The sequence below is a fragment of the Parasteatoda tepidariorum genome, chromosome 2 (genome assembly GCF_043381705.1).
Source record: "Parasteatoda tepidariorum isolate YZ-2023 chromosome 2, CAS_Ptep_4.0, whole genome shotgun sequence".
NCBI classification, from domain to species: domain Eukaryota; kingdom Metazoa; phylum Arthropoda; class Arachnida; order Araneae; family Theridiidae; genus Parasteatoda; species Parasteatoda tepidariorum.
This window is the reverse complement of record NC_092205.1, coordinates 101,624,326-101,640,544: the sequence shown is the minus strand read 5'-3', so window position 1 is coordinate 101,640,544 and position 16,219 is coordinate 101,624,326. Positions and strand designations below refer to the sequence as shown.

Genomic DNA, 16,219 nt, shown 5'->3' with positions numbered 1-16,219 from the left:
TTTTTTTTAAACTAGAAATGTCATTACTAAATAGAATGGTAATTTTATCAAAATTTTATGTGATTTAAGGTAATTTGTATTACTAAATTTTTAAAAAGTTTGTAAAAATGGTGATAAAGATATGATAAGTGATATAAATATTAAATGATAGTGCAAAATCAGGACTATATGGAGGATGCGACATTACCTACCAACCAAGCTGCTATAATTTTGTACGTATTGCTGAAAATGTGTGAGGCCTTGCATTATTGTATTAAACAGGATTGCTTTGCGATTTTAAATCTCCCATACATCTGCCACCTTATATCATCAGAATATCATTTATTTTGAAAAGTTGAGTTTTTTTTTATGATAAGGACCCTAAGCTCTGTTGGCTTTGGGATCATGAAATTACTACTAAGATGGTAAAACGTCAAACAGAATCAGGGTTGGCTTTTTGCTGGGAGAAACTGGTTATAACCGGTAAAAACTGGCAGAAACTAAAAATACGTCTATATTAGTTCTAGTAATTGCTTAATGACATTTTGTTTAAGTAAACTGAAAAATGTAACTCATAAAGAGTGCAGTATATCAAATATTTTTATAAAACAAATCGGACCCATTTCCTGAAACTTATTTTTCCTGTCAAGTTTCGACGACTACCCCAGCTGCTACATGGTGATCCAGTTTTAAAAAATATGCAATAGATGAAAGTTTCACAAATCTTGCTTGTTCTTTGATGGCCATGCCTGCTAGTTCTGCTGAACTTGAGAGAATCTTCTCAAATTTCTCGTTCGTGCATAGGCAAATTGAGAAATTGTTTAGGTTTAGAAACTGCATCAAAACTTGTCTTTTGTTATACATTACTGCAGAGTGAAAACAATGTAATATTTGATTTCGAATGGTGATAATTTTGAAAATAAATTGTACTTTGTTTAACAATTAATTGTTTTTTCTATGCATTATCCATTGTATGTCAATCTCAGTACTTACTTTTATGTCCTTTTCTGAATTTCTGCCAGTTTCTACCACAAATGTGGCAGAAAAGGGTTTCTGCCATGCCGGTTTTAACCACTTCGGCAGAAACTTGCCAACCTTGAACAGAATCGAAGATATTTGACTAATTAACAACTACTACTATTTGACTAATTTTTGTATAGAAAAAAATCATTAAACCTGTAATTTATTATACTTTTTAATTTATTGTACTTAATATTATGATTTTTAATTTATTATATTTATTATTTATTCTAAAAATATATATTGATATTTTCAATTGATTTGAGGAGTGCATGTTTTTTCCATTCTTTTAAGTGTATTAATTGCAAACAAATTTTTTCGAAATTTTAAATTTTAGTCATTTTTTGTCCTGAAGCAAGTAACATAACATTTATTGTATAAATTTTATGTTGGTCAATTTTAAAGTTACTATAGTTCTTAAGAAAACAAATTTAAAAAGGGTCTATTTTAAAATTTTATACCACTTTTACTAGTGTTTTCTTATTGTCATTAGTAATTACTAAATTTAGCTATTTTCAGTGGAGAAAAATATTCCATAAAAATTTTTTCTTAATTTTTAAAAGAATGTTTTAATAAGACTTCAGAGCAAAAGTTGGGAACCATTGTTGAAATATGTGATGCTTTTCTCTCCACTCACACTGTTTTACTCTATACTTTTTTTACATCGTTAGAAACATTTTAGCATCTGTATGAAGACATATATTAAAATTTATTTTATTGTATAAACTTAATGTAGAGTAACTGAAATATCTGTGAAATTTTGAAAAAGATTTAAACAAATTCATAAACAATTCAACTGAACAATTTGGCTTTCTTAAAGTGGTGACAGTTTTATGACCATGATTTGTTTACTTAAATTTTAATATCTGTCACATTTTTTTCCAAAAAAGTTAAAAAAATATTCTGCAGAGTTTCTGAAATAGATCTGCATTACTGATTTTTTCTTATGAACTTAAAAAAGTACATTTGGAATAGTTTTCAGTATTTCTAAATATAAAGAATAAACCTTTTTTAAATATTATTTTCTTGTTTAAATAAAGTATTTAAAGTTTTACTGTTTTGATAGTTTTACTGTTTGCTACATTTTGAAGAATTGTTTATAGTGATGTTTTTTTTTTTTTCTTTTGTAATCTTTTATTACAAATATCTCATTTTTAAAAATTAATGTTTTTTTTAATCTGGTTTTAATATTTCTTCGGTAATATTTATGGTTATAATTCATTTTTAAAGTGTTTCTCTTCTTCTACAAATCTTAATTCTTCAAAGAGCAGTATGAATAATAATAATTTTAGAGAGTTGTCTACATTAGATTTTTTTTTTTTTTTTTTTACTTTTTCAAGAAAGTTTTGAATTTTGTAGAAAATATGAAACTTCTGTTTTTTTTATTTGGTATCTTAGAAGATGTTTTTTCTCAATATTATGGAAAATGTTTCTGGACTTATTCTCTCTTAAGTTAGTTTAAGCTGTCTTCTACCAGATTTGAAAAAAAAATGTGTGAATGTTTTTGTTCGGTTTTTGAAACTATTTGTACCAAAACAGCTTCTACATTGCTAAAAATTGCTTGCTTTAAATTTTATCTTACCCACTAGTGCACTCAATGCACTTTGAAAATTGTTAATAGAAGTCAAGGTGAAAAGTTTTGCAAATAGTATAGAGTCAATAAAAGTTCTGTACATTTAAAAGTGAAACAAATTGAATGTTTGCTGAAAAAGCTTATTGGCCTGTTGTAGAATTTTCAGAAATTTTTTTCTGAAAATTTCAGAATTTTCAGAAAATATTCTTTTAGAATTTTTTTTTCTTCATGTTTGCAGACTTTTTGTCGTATAAAATGTTTCTATTTCGTTTAGTTTTTTATCAATCAAGAAGTTGACCAGAAGCACAATAAATAGTATTTGTTTCTATAACAGATTGATATTTTTTCTCTTGAAATCTTATAATCGAAAACATTTTAAAGATTCAGAAAAAAAATTGCAGAATGATTATAATGCAGCATTTTCACTATCTGAAAACAAAACATGCCCATACTTTTTCCTTCACAATTCAATTTGGTGACCAGTTAATTAGTGACTGCTAAAAATTAAATTCAACTTTCGGCAATTAATGTAGCGTTTGAAAATTAAATTGTGCAATGCATAACAGTTTTATATTTGATTAACTTTATTCATCTATATAATCAGCACTTCGCTTATGGAACCTTATAAAAAGCTTGAACTTGCTTTGCTCTTTTATTTAATGTTTCTGATAAGAATTTGAATCAGTTTAATTATTAATGCGATGTTAGGGATTCAATTTTAATTAAATTGACTCAATGAATACACATAAAAGTAATAGAAAGTGCATTTAAAAAGTTTGGTGATAATGCTCCAGACAAAATCAGTTAGTCACGAAACACTTTGCACAAACTGAGACAGTGAAGGCTCTTTTTGCAATGAATTGGTGTTACTGTCCTTAAATGAGTCCTCAAAAGACTTTTTTACATTAAATCTAGAGATGATGTAACTTGTCTTCATGGAGTCCTCAAGGACCTTTTCTATATTAAATGTTATTTGTCTTCAATGAGTGCGGGATAAAGTGAGAAAGTATTATTCAATTGCTGAAATCTCTGTGAGTGATCTACTACCACTGTTCCTTATTGTTACTTAATTCCAGAATCTTTCAATGTTTATAAGTGATCAACAGCACATGTCACATACCTGGAATCGTCACATCTCTTTATGGTCCCCCCTAATATGACTTGTCATCAGTATGGTTTCCTTTCCTTCTCTGAAATGTTTAAATGTTAAACCAATTGAATATGGATTCTAGGTCTACATGTAATGCATTTCTTAGACATACACTTAGAATAGTAGATATGTTTCACTGCTCAAACAAAACTTCTTCTTACTCTCCTTTCTATCAGCCATCTCATGTGTATGCATAGAATTAAATTTTTTACTCTTGTTACTTTTGAAATATTCGTAAATGCCGTTCACAAAATTTTTAGATTTATCTTGTTAGTTAGTGAAATAACTTTTTTCTGTATAATTTTTAATGGTAGAAATACTCTTTAGGTATGATAAGGATAGCTATTAAAATTGTTTGCATCAGCAAAGGATAATAAATGTTCAAAAAATTTTACAGGCTTTTGCATGGTTGAACACGCGGAAATCTTCTGGTCGTTGTTAGCTGTTGATATGGACACACTTTTAGCTGAACAGCCTCCAAATACATGGGATTGTTTTCCAGTGAAGATGGTAATGAATTATATTTTTAACCATGTTTTTATATGTTAAAATTCAATAGTTAACTTTCTTAAAATCGAAAGAATGCCTCTGTTCAACATCAAAATTTGTTATTGGAGAATATTTAAAATAATAACAAGATTTAATGCAATATTTACTCTAGTCACAAATAAAAAACTTACTATGAAAATGTTCTTAAAGGTAATATTATTTACAATACATAAAGAAATTATTATAAAATGAACAAAATCTAAAAAATGGCTTGAATAATCCACCCACCCACCAACATCCTAATCTTGCTTATTAGTATATTATGTGCATTTTTCGCTTAAGCACAGCTTTTCTTCAGAAAACTTATGCGGAGGGAGATTCCATCAAGAACTTACATTTGCTCCCCAAGTTGCCCGTTATCTGGATCTAATGGAATCATCTATTGCTCTTCATAAAAGCTGCGAAAAAGAACAATGGGAATTAAAGGGGTATTTATTTTACTACCTAATTTAGTGGGAATTTTAAATAATTAAAATATGTATTATTTAAATATTTTTTAATTACATGAAATATATTATCTCATATACTCCACTTGTTTCTATTCTTGCGTAATCTTTTTAGCTAAATTTGAAAGGTTTCCACTCACTGTACACCCAGTGGCAGAATCGCAGCGACATTGTTGACACCACTGTTTTACCAGAAAGAATTTTCTTTTGAAAAGTAAAAAAATGTAGTTTTCTTCTTTACTTTACTTTTGTGCTGAAATTTGCATGTTATGTTTGACTCATGCATTTAGATAATCACTTTTTGATGCTCTCAATTTATGCTGATCGTATCGTAAATCGAAGTTATGTTTCGGCAGTTATTGATTCTCACATGTTTTTTGAATATCCCGATATATTTCAAAAGATATGGAAAAAATTCAAATCATGCAGTTGAGTATTTACTTTTCAAGGCAATAATTCTACTGAATTTTTGGCAGTTATCGCTATTGACTTTTCTGTTGTTTTTAAAAACTGCTTTTTTATGATATTTATTACGATAACCTAATCTGGGAACTAAAAACAAATTTGTGGAGAATTTGCTTAATTTCAATGCTGAATTTTTTTTTTTTTTTTTTTTTTTTTTTTTTTTTTTTTTTTTTTTTTTTTTTTTTTTTTNTTTTTTTTTTTTTCTTTTTCTTTTTTTCTTTTTGCAATTACTACTACGGATTTCATGGTTTTTTATTTTTTTATTGTGATGATTATTCACAAAATATGAAGGAAATAATTGTGCGTTTTCCCCAACAAAATGCTAGAATATCACCCATAATATTAAAATAAAAAACTATTATATTATTCAATTTAAAAAAATTGTATCATTTTTTTAAAAATAAATTTTAATAAATATAATTCTAATTAATAATCTATTAACAGGGGTCTGTCGAGGCCGAATTTACTACCGTTTAGCGGTACCTTCACAAATTCAACTTTAGGAAAAACGGTAGTTTCACAAATTCAATTTTAGGAAAAACGGAAGTTTCACAAAATGCTTTTTCTTAAAATTTTATTTTTGTATCCCTTAAGAAACGATAAATCCATATTTTTGTGTTGATTTTTTAATATAATTTTTAATTTTTCACAAATTATGTCTAAATTTTCACAAAATAGGTACCTTTCAGAAAAACCTAGACAGACCCCTGATTAAGATCCACTTTCTATTAAGCAGCACTTTCTTTTATTCAAATTATATTTCTTAAAGCATTAAGATAATACATTTTTTTGAACTAATTCATATTGTGTTTCTTACATTAATAATGAATCTATTAAACATAAATGTTTTGTTTGACTCTGTGGTGTATCTACCACTATAAATAAACAATTCCAACTCACTAGTATATGAGACATGTTAACTCAATTCTATTCCTTTTCATAGATGAAGGTTGACATAGTCAATAACAACTCATTCTCCACATTGGTGACCCGGACGTGATGTGAATGTGCCTACCTTGACAGAAAGTCCCACTTTGATAAGAGCATGCCTATCTTGGCAGTAACGCCTGCTTTGATCTGAACACGCCTACTTCAGTGGATGGTTTGTATTGCATAGTTGACTTGCTATTTGTGATTGCGATATGATCCACCTCCTTGCACTGTTGCTGCTCGGTCTCGATCATGTACAACGTATACAATCGACTGCTAAAGGCAATACAGGAGCGACCACAACCGTGATCTTAATACAGCTCTCATAATAAGCACTCCATAGCATGGTGATCTTAATACAACTCTCCCAGCTTTTCACAAAACAGCAATGAATCAACTAGTTTCGTTGGTATCCGTTCATTGAATTCTATCACAGCTATAATTCTTGTGGGGATAATCTGTTAGGGATAAATGTTAGTCTGGATAATGTTAGTCTGTGGGGATAAATGTTAGTCTGGAGAGAGTGACTTTACAGAACTCAGCAATATATATCAGCTTGGCAAAACAAATCAATCATTTACTTCTAGAAGGTATTGAAATTGATTGTTCTTTTTTTTCTTCTCAAATTAAAATCTTCTGTAATAGCATTGTAGGGAAGAAACCTGAACCTTACATTTGTATTTTCAAAGTTAATGTTGTGTGCAATTGATCTCTATTATCAGGGGTCTGTCCTGAATGAATTTAGTATGCTTTAGCAGTACCTTCACAAATTCAACTTAACATTATTTTCACAAAATGATTTAAAAAAAGCAAGCTCTCATGCGAACCCCGTTCTCGTTGCAATCTATGAAAAAGAAGGGCTTTTCTTTCAGCTGTCTTTTATGAAAGGATAGCATGTGTTTGATCAGATAGTACAATGTGGTATGCCTAACCAGTCTCTTACGCCATATCAAAGCGAGCTTTTTTTTTTTTGCTGAGCTTTTTTTAAAATTAAACAACGAAGCTCTCCCTGTATAAACTGTACAGGAAGTTGAAATTCAAACATTATTCTAAACATTCGAACATAACCTTAATCACTATTGTAAATTTATTCTACCATACCTTTATTTTTTATGAAACATCTTTTCTCTGGGAAACTTTTTTCTGTTTGACCTAGTCAAATATTTTCTCATAATGAAAATAACTTTTAGTGCTAGTATTGTTAAATGCATGTTTTTATTAAATTCAAGTTTAAATTTAGTTATGGACAATGATTTTTAAGGATTTTTAAATTTGGATGCAATTTTAAGCCCAAAATGTTCCAATAGTGAAATTATTTTTGAATATATGTGGAAAAATATATAGAAATTTCTGAGTGAAATGATTTTTATTTGTAGTGACAATTTTTAAAAATATTTTCTTTCTTTACCATATTTTTGTGTTGATTTTTTATTATAATTTTTAATTTTTCACTAATTAAATCTGAATTTTCACAAAATACCTCTAAAAAACACCTAGACATACCCCTGATTAATAAATTCAAATGTTGTGTTGTAGTAATAGTTATTTCATTGATTTGTGGTATTGCATTTTCATCTTTGTCTTGTAGGCATGAATGCATTACTTCTGAAGATCTTTTTTGGAAACTAGATGCATTACAGTCTTTCATCCGGGACTTACATTGGCCTGATGAAGTTTTTGCCAAACATTTGAAACAAAGATTAAAACTCATAGCATGTGATATGTTGGTGTCTTTTATTAACAGGTTAATATATTTTATTGTTTATTTCTCTCACTGTAAAATTAACACCCTCTGTATTTGCTCTTTGTGTATTCGATCAGATCTGTTTTTTGCAGCACAAACTAGTTTTCATCATATTAGTTAATATTCTGTGAATTTTACTATTAAAAATATTTAATATTTAATTAATCTTGCTCATCTGTAAAGTAATTGTTCATGATTTAAATTATTAATTATTCTAATTATATACAATTATTCTATTAGTTATATAATTTTGTTGTTAGGAAATCCGAGTATACTGTAATTCTGTAGAGAAACTGGAAAAAAATATATGATTCGTTAATATGATTCAATTCTTAAGTTATTGATAATTTCCTTAGTTTATATCTGAACGTTGCTTATTAATTCTAATTGATTAAGAGAGTTACAGGGTATCTGTGCGCCTGGAAAGTCATGGAGAATCATGAATTTCGGTATTAAACAAAATTTGTCATGATTTTAACTATTTTTTTTAAAAAAAAATATCATGGAAAGTCATGATTTTAGGTTGCCGAAAAATCTAATTTTTAAAATGGAATCCCCCCAATTTCATGGTGTTCTAAATATCTGAATTTCTAACAAAATCCCCACTCACGGTCATATTTAAACATAAAATGTTTTTATCATGTTCTTTAAAAATTATGATGCTTTTTTAAAAAAAGAAGGAAAAAACATAATTTCTGGAATGAATTATCTTTTAAACTTCTGTGATTTCAAAATATTTATTATTATTTAATTTTTTTATTTCATCAGTTTAAAAATCTAGCTGAAGCAAGCCAGTCATTGGTGAATTTTTTTAAATTTCGAAATGAGAACAGAAAAATCAGGAGTGTTTCTTTCCTTTCCGATGAACAAGAAAAGTGTCTTTAGAATATAGTTCTTGAGATAAAAAGAAAAAAAGTATTTGCTTTTGTATTTTTTCTGCTATTTTATTGCTTCAACTCTTTCTTTACTCCGATTTTTAAATTTAAAATTTATGATTTCAATTAATGTTATTATAATGTTTTTTTAAATTTATTGTTGTATTTTTCGTCGGGGAAAATAGTGACTTTGTTAAGTCATGAAAAATTCTTGGAATTAGTCATGGATTTGAAAATCTAAACTGTAGCAGATACCCTGGAGTTACTAGTTTGTCTAACCTATCTCACATTCCAAAAACAACAGCGTAACATATAAATAACATTATTAATTTTACAAACAGATTTATAGCTATCATAATTTTGAATTACATGTGTTTTGTCAATATTAGGGCAAGTGTTTTCTGTATTCTGGTACTGAATGAACCTCCTGTTGTTAGCAAGAATTTTCATGATATTGATATATTCAATGTTGTATGTATAAGTAACTGATACCTTCTTACAATTAATTTCTTTCAATATAAAAATAATGTAAACAATTTTATATTATACAATTTTTCACATTATTCTATTCAACGTTTTTATAATTCATTCAACCTCAATCCATTTCAGCCAACTGTCAGTCCATAGCGTCCAATAAATATGCATACTCTTGATGAAATACTTGCGAGTCCACTACTACTGAGCTGCATTCGGCGAGATTATTGCGTTGTCATGTGCAGCTACATATTTTCAGTTTCAAGCTTCATTTTACACACTCTGGTATCGGACTAAAAAATCTTTTTATGGTAGCTAATATAATCTAGAAAAGAATGCTTTGTCAGAAACTAGTTGTTTTATCATGATCATGGAAAATCTTTGAAAATTAGTTTGTATTTTGTTAATGTACATAGGGCTTAAAAAGTACTTAAAAGGTGCTTATTTTTGCTGAAAGATTTGGCTGGCACTGCAAATATATTTTTCGTAATTCTTACAGGTATGGAAATTCAGAAAAGGTGGAATTCCTTTGTTAAAGAGTTGAGGGACCAAACGGAGAATCATTCTTTTGATGGTGGCAGACATAGAAAGAAAAAACTTTTTGGATCTGCTTCTTCTGATGCCAACAGTTTTAGCGTCGAAAACAATGTCCAACATTCCCAATGTTGAAAGAAATGATGACTTATCAGAAATGAGGGGGAAAAAGTAAGCAGGAGATGGACTCTTTTGAAAGGGCGGTATAAGAACTCTTAAAAGCGAAAAAAGAAGACAAAGGCCTGTCTTTAATACTCAAAAGACTTAGGCAGAGAGAGAAAATAAAAGCCAAAATTTTAAATGTTATATATAATAACATATCTTCGGATGTACTCTCTTCTCATCTTCCAGATTCATCTCACCTACACCTTCTCGACTGATTTGATTATTCCCCCATCTTCTACACTGAACTCTTTTATTTCTGCTAATACCCTTTCCTGTTCTTCAAATGTCCCCAGTTTTTCAATGAATCCTCCTTCATCATCATCAATGGCTCAACAGCCCAGGGAGCGCCTTGGTCTTCTCAAGAAATTTTTCCTAGGCCATCAATCCATTTCAAATTTCGCCTGCCTCTTTTTTGTGTGCCAACTGGTCTGGCATTAAAAACTTTTTTTGTGGTATGGTCTTCGTCCATTCTGATGACGTGGCCTGCCCATTTTATTCTTTGTTGCTTAATAAAGTTAATAATGTCAGGTTCATTATATGAGTGATAAAGCTCTAGATTTGATCTTCTAAGCCACACACCATTTTTTTTTTTTTTTTTGAATTCCTCAAAAAATACTACTCAAGACCCTTTCTCTCAAAGGTATCTAACATAGCCTCATCCGTTCAAGATAGGGTCCAGGTTTCACAAGCATATGTTAAAATTGATCTTAAAAGGGATTTATGTAATAAAACTTTCGTTTTTCTATGAATTACATTAGATATTATGTATTTTTGAATTTCATTAAAACATACTTGCTAGAGTAATTCTTCTTTTTATTTCTATTGTAATATTGTTCTTGGAATCCTCCTTCATCTTCCTCAGCTTTTTATCTAAACCAAATTAATTTTTTCGTAAACCGCAATTAATTTTTATTTGATAATTATAAAAAATTAATTTATCCTCTGAAAAGCATAAAAGGAAGATGATGACTATGTCCATCATACCTAGCTTTAAAAAAAACTTGCGGCATAGTGAGAAAAAAACAAAGTTAAAGCCAAAATATTAAATGTAATTTATAATAACGCATTTTGATGTAGGAATTGTCCCCTCCCCCTCTACATCTTCCATATTCACCTCATATATTACTNACCCAATTAATTTTTTTGTAAACCGCAATTAATTTTTATTTGATAATTATAAAAAATTAATTTATGCTCTGAAAAGCATAAAAGGAAGATGATGACTATGTCCATCATACCTAGCTTTAAAAAAAACTTGCGTCATCGTGAGAAAAAAACAACGTTAAAGCCAAAATATTAAATGTAATTTATAATAACGCATTTTGATGTAGGAATTGTCCCCTCCCCCTCTACATCTTCCATATTCACCTCATATATTACTTCTTTTAAGAATGGGATAATTTGTTAAATTTAATTTATTGTATGAGTGTTTTCGGCATATTTTATGTAATTTCATTTATTCTGTTTTTATCAAAATAATAAATTAATAAATAATTTTTAAAGTAATTATTTTGTGCTAATTTACCTTTTCATAATTTGGTATTTTTAACAAATATTTTTTTTTTCTGAATTAAAAGTGTTAAGTTTTTAACATTTTAATACTGAAATTGTCTTTGTTATTTCATAATTTTGTGTTATCTTTTTTATTTCATTGTGTAAATTTATATAAAGTTTTTATGGTTTCCAAAATACACATACAAATACCATGTGATACAAGAAAATCGAAATATCTCATCTTGTCTGTTTCTTTTCTTTTAAATAATAAAAAGGTAAATATATGAAATGAAATATGTATAAAAATTATTCCGACCACATTTATTATAATTTATTATTTCTTCAAAATATAAATACTAGTTCTGTCCATCGACTGAATAATTTTATTTTCATTTTTAAGCACAACATTTTCTATTTTTAAAACCATATAAGTTGAACCGAAACAAGAATAGGAAAACGCTAAACTTAAAATTACTTTAATATTCTTGAATTTTCATCTTTTTTTTGCAATTTAGAGTTTTATACATATATTTATTTTAATCATGATAATTTCTACTGTAATCAATGTCTTGGTTTTTCTCGTATTATTTTTAATGTTGTATCTTTCTTCTAAGAAAAACCATATAAATTCAAATTCATTGTAAAAAAAAAAGTTTTTATTTTTACCTTAGCAAAACGTTTTATGACTTATATTTCTTTAAAAGTTCGACTACAATTTAAAATATTGAAATATGTCCCCAAAAATTTATCTCATTTGTGATTGTTTTGTCACATAGGATTACATAAGAGTGCCTGTATTGAAAAGAGTGATGACAATATCCAAGAGCGCATGCGCTGCCGTCATATTTTTGTCCAAGGGGGTTGCCAGATGATACACATAAATTGGCGCCACTCGCTCATTTGGTGTTATTCTGAATGTTCTGTTATTCTAAGAGTATATACTAAAGTATCAATAATATAAACTTTAAGATTGGAAAGCACATGATATTACAGATTTTTTAAAAAACATTGTCTAGCATCTGAAACTGTTAAAAAATTAACGTCAATGAAAAAAAAGAAAAGACTTCAGGTTATAATAAATACCTTAAATAAAATATAAAAATCAATAATGATTATGCCATTTATTTCAGAAATAATAATTAATAAAACAAATTATATAATTTATTATTATTTATTACTTTTTCAGGAAAAAATTATCGCATATTCACCTGAAAAGGTATTGTTTATTTCAACAAATTGTTAACAAAAATTTCCATTATTAGTTGAAATTTAAAACAAACTAGCATTTCATACAGTTGGTAACGAAAAGTAAACAAATGCTACTTTGTAACGCGAACATTGTAACGCGCCAACATGTCAAAGTAATATCGCCAAACTCTGCACTTCTGAAGTTTTGATACAAAGATGCTCAAATCTTAAGATTTATAAGTAATTTAGATAGAAAAAATGTGTATTAAAAGTAAATACATTTATTCTTATCTAACCATTAGTTATTTCATCCCCTTGTTCTCTTTACAATGAGATAAACATAACTTTATATGCACGCAAGTAAGTGATAATAATGATAAATTCGAATAACTAACAACTATCCAAATTTTCAGCCATAATTTTTATATTTACTGTAACTGTGAAGTTTCTTATTGAAAAAAAGTAAGTAATGAACTTATTACATGCATTTATTAATACAGAACATAAAGTTTTTGAGTCAGATAATTTTCACTCTGTGTAATTCCAATGGTGAATTTTCCACTCTCGCCTCCGGCGGTAAAGTTTTTCTTTCCACCAATCAGGAATCGTTTCTCCCTTGTCCACACTCTTTTACTCTAGGCACTCTAGATTACATGATATAATATTATGCTTTTATAAATTTTATGTCTTATCAAAAATTTTATCAGATAAAATATTCTTTTCAAAATAAAACTATATTTTTAAAACACTATACCTATTGGATTTATGTAGCTTTGCTTTTACTTTAATGTATTTAAAGAAATAACTTCTGCTTATTTTTTATTGAGACTTTTAACAAAGGGGACATACGTTGTACGTGAAAATGAAATGTGATACATGATACTTTATACATATATGTTTTCATTTTTACATATTTAGTAGTGTTATAAATAATGTATCAATCAACAGTCTCTCAGGAGCAAAATGTTTTAATAAGTTAAAAATATCAACAAAATTTAAAGTACTTTAATTTAACTGCACATTTTGAGGCTACAATTTGAATTGGATTTTTTCATATATATATATATATTTATAAACAGCGACAGCAGACTTCCTGTTTTTCTTACTTTTCCTATTATTTCGTCATCCTTCCTATTTTCCTGTTATTTCCTACTTTTTCTTTTTTATCCAATTAATTTTTTTTTCTTTGTAAGCATAATGCTTTTATTGTTTGTTTTTACGCTTTTATATTAACATATGTATCTATTGTTAAAAGTATCTTGCAGAAACCCATGAAAAATTCTGCCTCAGGATATATAATAATTGTAGAATGCGATCCATGATAGATCATTAAATAAATTCTAATTTTTTTTTCAGCATAAAGAAAGGTTTCCTTGCCAAAATAATTTTTTTTAGACAAAATTATATGCGAAATTAATGTATTTTTAAATTTTATAATATAATGGTTTATGATATAAGAATATTTTATTTATAAAATGCAAAATTTGTCAAAAACAATTTTTTGATAAATTTTCTTTTTAATCTTTTAATTGGGGTTTTTAAAATTTATATTGGCTAAGTAGGGAAGTAGATATATTTTGTGATTTAAATTAATATTCATGAAAATGTATTAAATTATTTTGAAGTAAATTTTTTATTTGTTTTTCAACACNTACAAATTTACATTAAAAACAAAATTCCGCAAGGCCGCAAGACTTTCAATACTTTTGACCAGTTCTGATAAGACAGGTGGCCAACAAATTGAAAGACGTCTCAAATCAGTCTTTAAATTCATTCGGGCACTCGCATAGAGACTACAGTGAAGAAGAATATGTTCAGCATCTTCATCAGCATCACCGCAAGCACAAATTCCACTGGTCTGCAGATGGAAACGAAATAAATATCTCTTAAAATTTCCATGGTTTGTTAAAATTTGGGTCAATTTAAAATCAGTTGCAAAGAATTTACATTGCAAACGGTGAAAAATGGATGGAAAGAACCTTTTCGTCCAAAGCGACCGAGGCGAAGCAAGAAATTCAGCATTCCAGTCCGCAATGATTTTATCTCTAGCGATGCGCTTCCAGTGAGAAGCTGGAACAGACACCCTTAAGTCTATTTCACCACACGTAGGTTCCCTAGCCAATTGGTCTGCTCTTTCATTGCCCAAAATACCGCTTTGACCACGAACGTAAGAAAAATGAATAGTTACGTTTTCAAAATCGAGTGAATTTCCACCACAAGCTTCTCAGTAGAAGTCGTGTCACGCAAAAGAAAAAGTGAAGAAAGATAATCTGTACAAATGAGATATTTAAAAATTTGGTTTTCACCAAAAGAATTTTGTAACCACTTAGCAACCAGGTTTATACACAAAAGTTAATCCTGGAAAACAGTACATTCATTATGTAGTCGGTGCTTGGCAGTCGGTGCGTGCAGAATCTTCTCTGTTCCATTTTCATAAATTACAAAAGCAAGACCAACCCTTCCATCAAGCTTACTACCATCCGTAAAGCAGATAGTTTTATATTCCAGAAAAACATTATTTACATAAGGAATGATTATAACAGGTTTCCTGCATGCTGGGTGGGGCAAACATGAAATAGGAAGCTTCCCGTCCAGGGTTAGACAATTGTACATTATATTACTAATGCATCATAATTCTAAAGTCTCGATGAAAAGAGTAGAAAGTAAAATATCTGTCTTACTTAGAGAATTTTTAATCCATTAATTAGTGTTCTTAAAATTTATATTGGCCTATGTAGGGAAGTAGATATTTTTTGTGATTTAGATTAATATCCATGAAAATGTTTTAAGTTACTTTAAAGTGAATTTTTTATTTGTTTTTCAACACTCCTATTTTTTTTTAAAAAAAATCCGCCTATTTTCTGAAAAGTTTGGCTGCTGCCCCTGTATACGAGGTGCGTCCAGAAAGTGAGTTTCCCTAATTTATAAAAAGGAAATCACACTTTCAGAATCATTGGCAACAAGTACACCAATGTTTAAGCTATTTTTCAACATAGCCACCACCAGAATTGAGACACTTGTCATATCGTGGGATCAACTTTTGTATCCCTCTGTCATAGAACTCAGCCGCTTGTGAATGGAACCAGCGTAAGACAGAAGTCTACCGTTACTGCGGAAATTGTGACTTGGCATTCAAAACAAGAATCATGGAATGTTTACTGCAGGTGTGGCGCTCATCCATGACAATGTTTGTCCACATGCGGCATGACGTACAGCAGCTGTTTTGACGGAATTTGGCTAGGAGCTTTTGATCATCCACCCTACAGTCCTGATATTGCTCCCAGTGATTTTTACGTTTTCTTGCACCTCAAGAAATTCTTGTCTTCCGGTGAGCATTTTGGCAACGACGAAGAACTGAAGACGTCTGTCACATGTTGGTTCCATTCACAGGCGGCAGAGTTCTAGGTCAGAGGGATACAAAAGTTGATTCCACGATACGACGCGTGTCTCAATTCTGGTGGTGGCTATGTTGAAAAATAGCTGACACATTGTTGTACTTGTTACCAATAAATATGTTCCTGAAAGTGCGAGTTCGTTTTTTTTATAAATTAGAGAAACTTACTTTCTGGATGCGCCTCGTATATATTAACCTCTATCCGTTCTTCATAAACTTGTACATCGCAATAATATAAA

At 28.9% G+C, this 16,219-nt stretch overlaps 1 protein-coding gene across 8 annotated transcripts in view; it reads left to right on the top strand.

Annotated features, from left to right (window-relative positions):
• The window catches only part of LOC107440643 (uncharacterized), a gene marked incomplete in the record, with an annotated part of 45,332 nt that extends 34,624 nt beyond the window's left edge, over positions 1-10,708 (top strand). For 5 of the 8 annotated variants that reach the window (XM_071178016.1, XM_071178015.1, XM_071178009.1 and 2 more), the window contains 4 exon segments: positions 4,120-4,232; positions 6,126-6,284; positions 7,701-7,856; positions 9,705-10,708. In XM_071178016.1, coding sequence (XP_071034117.1) covers positions 4,120-4,164 — 45 coding nt within the window. 8 annotated transcript variants of the gene reach the window in all.
• Between the last annotated feature and the right edge of the window lie 5,511 nt (positions 10,709-16,219).